The sequence below is a fragment of the Sprattus sprattus genome (genome assembly GCF_963457725.1).
Source record: "Sprattus sprattus genome assembly, chromosome: 15".
NCBI lineage: Eukaryota > Metazoa > Chordata > Actinopteri > Clupeiformes > Clupeidae > Sprattus > Sprattus sprattus.
This window is the reverse complement of record NC_137913.1, coordinates 29,133,936-29,140,856: the sequence shown is the minus strand read 5'-3', so window position 1 is coordinate 29,140,856 and position 6,921 is coordinate 29,133,936. Positions and strand designations below refer to the sequence as shown.

The 6,921-nt window shown below is 36.4% G+C and overlaps 1 protein-coding gene across 2 annotated transcripts; it reads right to left on the bottom strand.

Moving 5' to 3' along the window:
- Nucleotides 1-3,520: 3,520 nt before the first annotated feature.
- On the bottom strand, nucleotides 3,521-6,704 carry LOC308375875 (uncharacterized protein). Of its 2 annotated transcripts, XR_013968899.1 has the most exons (6): nucleotides 6,443-6,704; nucleotides 6,080-6,281; nucleotides 5,648-5,744; nucleotides 5,259-5,406; nucleotides 3,835-3,962; nucleotides 3,521-3,719 (listed from the first exon to the last, which is right to left on the bottom strand). XR_013968899.1 is itself a non-coding variant. In XM_080852073.1 (4 exons), the coding sequence occupies exons 1-4, from the start codon at nucleotides 5,762-5,764 to the stop codon at nucleotides 3,615-3,617; spliced, it is 498 nt and encodes a 165-aa protein (XP_080708199.1). In that variant the 5' UTR covers nucleotides 5,765-5,774; the 3' UTR covers nucleotides 3,521-3,614. The 2 variants fall into 2 exon arrangements, 1 of the variants encoding a protein (XP_080708199.1); XM_080852073.1 differs by lacking the exons at nucleotides 6,080-6,281; nucleotides 6,443-6,704 and having other exon boundaries at nucleotides 5,648-5,774.
- Nucleotides 6,705-6,921: the final 217 nt, after the last annotated feature.

Here is a 6,921-nt window from a genome sequence, read left to right as displayed (position 1 = left end):
AGGAGCTCTCTGACGCCAGAGGTCTGTCAAACGTGTCAAACAACCGCAAGTTGCCAGGAGCTGCGGTTTATCTGGATACAAATCACGATAACCTTTTACATTTCGCAACCAATTTCATGGAGTATTCAAGGGTTTATGCTCTACGTGATGTGTGTGAAAAAGATTTGCCTCTACATTACTTTGAATTTCGCTAGTTAAATCGCCAGTCATTCATGTGCATGGGTCTATAATAAACGCGCACCTTTCTTGCACAGCTCGTGCACTTTGAAAATACTGAGAAGCTCTATAAACTATCGAAATAGTGCTTCTTTAGTTACTACGTATTGACCATCATTAAGAGAAAGAGCATACATCAAATAGTGAAATACTGGCAGTCAGTGTGTTTTTCATAGTTTAATAGTTCCTTTTCAAGTATGTGCATTAAGAAATGAATGACTGTGCATTAAGAAATTAATGACTCAGTATAATGTGCAATGGAATAACATATATATGATATATATATATAATATGTGATACAATATAATATAATATATTTTAAGTATAGGTATATATTCATATTCCACAAAATCAGGCTGCACCACATTGCAAAACTGAGCACGCTGCAATTACAGACTGGCAACAGTTGAAAAAAGCTCAGCAAGACGATACTTTTTAAAGGGTTCTAGCCTAGATTAAATTATTATATTATATCATATATTGTGTGAAATTCTATATTGTGTCAATTGCACTGCATAGATCTGAAAATGTTATGAGCATGATTGTATATGTCAAATTGTACAAATATATATATATATATTATATAATATGAATATATACCTATACTTAAAATATATTACATTATATTATTGTATCACATATTATATATATCATATGTTATTCCATTGCACTTTATACTGAGTCATTATATTATATTGTATTATATATATGCTATGTTATTTATATTACAGTTCAACTATTGAGATGTGTATGTATATATTGAGATGTGTATATTTTTACTGCTATAGAAATATATAGCTTTTTTTGTAATGTTGATTTCTGAAATAACTGTGTATTGCCAATTGCACTGTTCAAGGTTTCTTAATGCACATACTTGAAAAGGAACTATTAAACTATGAAAAACACACTGACTGCCAGTTTCTCACTATTTGATGTATGCTCTTTCTCTTAATGATGGTCAATACGTAGTAACTAAAGAAGCACTATTTCGATAGTTTATAGATCTTCTCAGTATTTTCAAAGTGCACGAGCTGGTGCAAGAAAGGTGCGCGTTTATCATAGACCCATGCACATGAATGACTGGCGATTTAACTAGCGAGATTCAAAGTAATGTAGAGGCAAATCTTTTTCACACACTTCACGTAGAGCATAAACCCTTGAATACTCCATGAAATTGGTTGCGAAATGTAAAAGGTTATCGTGATTTGTATCCACATAAACCGCAGCTCCTGGCAACTTGCGGTTGTTTGACACGTTTGACAGACCTCTGACGTCAGAGAGCTCCTGTAACAATATGGCGGCGACGCGTTTCGCCGAGAAGCAGTGGAGGCGGCGTCTACGTATACATGTCTATGGGCAATTCCATCAACTCCATGTCAGTTGCCATTGTTTACGTTGAAGTGAAGTGACAGTACTGGAGGCATAGACATTGGGAGGCAGTATATAAACAATCAACGACGACGCTCAAAGAGGCTCTATGATCGTCTTCGACACAAACGTTGCTCCACCTACTGCTCTGGCGGAGAATTGCTGTCCAATCTCCACGACCCCTCGTAGAACCGTGAAACCAAAAGGTGAGTCGTACAATCATCCGATTAGAAAGGGCGTGTCTCTCGTGAAGTCGTACGAGGTGAGTCGGACAACCATGCAAATACCTTAAGACTTAATCCATTCATCAGCCCTTGTCTTAAACTCCTCAATATTATTTAAATAATATTCTTCAGTTCATACCATTGTCCTGTGTCTGTAACACGTTCATCCTTTGACAAAAGCTCTTGATATAGTTTGTGCAATTCATTAAACTCCTCTAACACCTCTGTATATATCTGTAGACTCTCCTTTACTTGCTCCAGGTTTGCTAGATCAGACATGAGCTCACTTATCTTATTACAGTGCATGAAATGCCCTGTATTGTTATTCCTAGGCTTCTTCTTCTTCTTCTTCTTCTTCTTCTTCTTCTTATTCTTGTTACCTTTTTCTGCGATTAATTCAGCCCGAACCGCTTAACGTAGAAACTTCATTCAAACTTTGACGCGTAGGTCTTGTAAACGACACTTATGCTATGTATTTTTCACTTTTCTAAACTTTATACTTTTTAAGATATTAAAGAAAAACAAATATAAATTTCTCCCATTGACTTACATTGGGCCATTATGACGTCATAATAGGGTCTTTAAACTGGCTTGCACCTGTGCTTCACTGACAGCTGCACCAAATCAAAGGAACCTCTACTCTCTCTGTCCCTCTCAATTTAACTGTAACTACACTGTAAAAAAAAAAAATCGTAAAAAAACGTTTTTTTTCCGGCAGCTGGGGTGCCAGAAAAATACCGTAAAATAACAGAAAATTACTGTACCGTAAAAATACGGTTATTTCCCGTAATTACAATACAGTTTTTAGTTATATTTTACCAAGATTTTCCCTTATTTTCAGGTTTTTTAACATTAAATAACAACATTTTCACATTTTAAAACAATTAAATGACCTAGAAAAATGGTAAATAAACGTTATATTACGAGCATTATTCGTAATACAACATTTATTTTCCATTTTTCTAGGTAATTTAATTGTTTTAAAATGTGAAAATGTTGTAATTTAATGTTATTTTACGGTATTTTTTCTGGCGCCCCAGCTGCCAGAAAATTACCGTTTATTATAATTTTTAGTGTATAGTCACTTACCTGATCTTTCAGCCTTTGAGAATATGCCTCTCTCTATCACTTGTTCACACACTAAATCCATTTATTGGTCTCATAATTACAGAAATGTGCTGTTAAATTAAATTACCCATGAAGATGGTAGATTAACATTGTTATACGAGTAATAATGCTTACATTTACAGAAATGTGCTGTTATTAGTTGGTTTTAATGGCATTATTTGTTTAAAAATCCTGTATATAATTTTTTATGAGATGTAATATAATAGTATACAACAATAATTTGATTAATCTTTAAAAACTAGTTAAAAAAAATGAATATTTAAAGCACTTACTCACCTAATAACACCATCATTATTTTAATTTTAAATGGTTTAAACCAGTTTTTGGCCAGTCGGAAAAGGGGCTTAAATGAATTGTGTTTGAACAAGACTAAGCTGAACAAGAACAACTACAATTTCCCATTCTCTGTATTTTTATTCTGTATATATATAAAAAATAACTAACAGGTAACCATACAGCAACTGGTTCTGAAACAAACAAAAACAAATTCAACTGAATTGGAAATGAAAGAAAAAAAGTTTAAAAAAAAACTAAACAAAAATCCACAGACTCTTGATATCTTCTAATATAATTTCCAACTCGACTGCAAATGTAAATGTTTTTTTTCAATAAGGCCCAATACATCAGCCCTTCATCTCCAAGTGGCATAGCAATCTTGTCACTTCTTGCGACGATCAGCTACTGCTGGGCAGCTCCGCTTGGGTGTCCAATGCACACAATGCTAGGCTGGTGGCCTCTCGATGAATCAGGATTCTCAAGCAATGATGAAATGCTCGTTCTAGGCTGTAACACAAAACGTTTGAATTACTACATTATTAAACCAGCATGGGGAGGAGACCACAACACAACATCAGGAGGTTCAGTGATGCAACCAATAAGTCATAAGACACAAACATACTTGCACAAAGTCCATGAGGTAGGAAATGGCTGATTTAACACTGCAGCGACTCCATCCAGCCCCTCGTCCTGATGGCATTGGTGGAAGAAGGTGTATGAGCATCTGAAGTGCTTTGAAGCAAAGCATGTCTACATGAAAATATTAGAATCCAAATTAGATATCTACCATTACACAAGGTTAAAGTGCATATGACACCTAAAAAAAAAAGGTAAACGGCATATAATTATCAAGACTATACATAAAACATAGTACTTTGAAGTCATGTGTAAACCCGATGATTGAAAAATTAGGTTTGTACACGATTTCAAAGTGTGGTTTTCGCGACGCTCTTCGGCAAGCAGTGCAGGCTTACCTGAAACCTGAAGTCTGTGGCAGAAAATTGCTCAAAATTGCTGAATTCTTCACCCTCCATCGATAGCTGTGTGGTGTGGGAACGAATGAAGTCTACCACCACTGACATCACAGGGTCACCTGGCGGTAGACCTCATTCGTTCCCACGCCACACAACTAGCGATGGAGGTTGAAGAATTCAGCAATTTTGAGCAATTTTCTGCAACAGACTCAAGCAGAGATGAGATTGAGGAAGACTTCGATCCGGATCAGTTTGTAAAGGTGATTGTGAGCATTGAGCCGTATCTGGAAGACGAGCCAGCAGAAGAGCCGAGTTCTGACAGTGATGACATAGTAGCTAGCTAGCCTCGCTGCTAATAAGTATAACGCCCCCCTCATTGAGGCAGATGTACCGTTTGCCTCCAGTCTCTTAGCTCTTTCACAGCTGTTGTTTGTTAGGTCAGCCATTCTAAATACGTGAAATACATTTCCTATTTAATGGATAGAGAGCAATGCTTCCAGCATTACTTCACAGCAAATTACTTTAGTTGTCATTTCAAGCTTGCTGGAGAAGGCACTCTTGTGCGACACACATTCTGCACCCACTTCTCGCGTACTTCCTCGTCTTTTGGAAATTTGAAAAGGCTAAAAGAATGGGAACTGACGTTCGAGCAATATGCTGCAACACACCGTGAAGGCATATTTACAACTGATCCTTAAAAATAGCCGGTGGCTCCCTGAGAAAATGTGTTTTCTGTCAGGAAAAATGGCGACCAAGTGCAACAGAGTACCTCCGTTTAAGTAATTTAAGTTTTTTAACGCAGGGTGGTAGTGAGTCGCTTGGGAAGTCGGTAGCTCGGTGGCGCTGCATTCAAATGATGATTTTAACAAGTCAAATGTGTATATTTTTCCTCAACATATATATATCGATTGTGAAATACCACCTTCGTTCTATTTATTAAAAAAAATTAGTATTGAGGTGTCATATGCACTTTAAGTCATCTTGAACAATTAAACTGGCTTCAGTTATTATCCATTGCATAAAAGTTATAAGTGCATTTCCCCCCTATCTTTCTGAATGTGAACCAACATACCATCACTGTTGTTCCTGGTGGTTGAAGGATTTTCCAGATCCTCAGACAACTCCAACGCAGCAACCTTCATTAGCTTAGGGATGATGTTCATCTGCCATTTGCGAAGGAAAAGATCAGCTTTCCCCTCAAACTGGCTATCGAAGTCGAACTAAGATGTACAAAGATAAATATTCAATCCAATTTATTCATTTGAATTTACAGGCTATATTTACTGAGATATTGGGGGGGGGGGTAAGTGTTCCTTTTCATGGGTTGAAGGTAGAGAGTGGACATGAGGCATCAGTCAATAATACCAAAAATACAATGGCCCTTATTTCTGAAACAATAAACATTTGGTACATCAGTAAAATGTGGGGTGGGAAGGTAAACATCATTTTTTTTTCACTTACATATCCCTCATTGTGTTCCTGGATTTTGACACTCAATTTAGGAAACGTGGTGACAACATTCTTGTCAAGACGCACCTTGTCATCACTGGATGGGTAACTGAAAATAACAGACAGCATCAACCAAACCATTTCTAAACACACATTGAAGAGTTCAGAAGTCCACCTGACCTTTTTTGTGGTAAATTGGAAAAAACACAGCTGGCATGATTATCGTATAGTAGGCACTGAGAATATTTCCCTTTATATCATACCTAAATTTATACGTTTTTGCACCTGAACTCTTCAATTAGAAACATGTATTGCCATCAGTTATACTCACACTTCACATGTATTGACTAAAATATTAATTTTAAGTATGAGATATATAAGAACAACGTCCACTCCACTGTCAATACTTTTGAATCTCACACTTTGACAGTGTCGTCAACTTACAATCCTCATCTCTCCTCAAGATTGCTGACAGCAACCCTCACAAGTAGCACCCTGTTTTTTGTGCATATGGTACCAGATTTCTCATATTCTGTGAGTATGTTTGGAGCTTTTGATTGAATTAGTACTTTGAGTACTCCAATCCACTGTCGTCCAGCCTGTCATGGGAAGGTAGAAAATGTGTCTGTCTTGGCAGGGGAGGAGGCTGGAGAAAAACACAAACCAAAGCAAAAATGTATGAGCCATTGGTGCAGTTTAAAATCCCTAAACAAACATTTAAAACACATATTTTCAACAGGACTGCACAATTACTTAAAAAATTAGCAACAACTATTCAACCAAAGTTTTCTCATCTTACAGACTTACCGGACATATCAGTTGAATTTCTGCATCCGCTAGCTCAGAACCCGACCAGAAAAAAACAACTGAAATGTATCAAGTTCGTTGATGTCTGTGTTACGATCTGTATCAATAAACTCATTGAAGTCGGCATTATACATGAGAAATCAATCTATATATACACTTCAGAAGGTAGGCCATCTTGAGATTTTCATTCATCAAGTAATTCCTTCGCAGGTGGTAAACTATCTTGCAGATCTCTCTGCCATCTAGGTAGATAGATGCCAGTATTTTTTTTAAAGCTAGCCTCCATTTGCTGATAAAGAGAAGAAAAACAAGGTTTTAGTCATTATTCACTACAGTTAAAAAAAAAAAAAAAAAAAAAAAAAACAGACAGCCACTTCTACCATTGCCATTGTTTTGCTAGCTTATCAAACCATGTAGCAAAATTAGATTGATAGATAGTGCCGTATTTGAGTAATTAAATCTTACCGAACTGTGTTTTA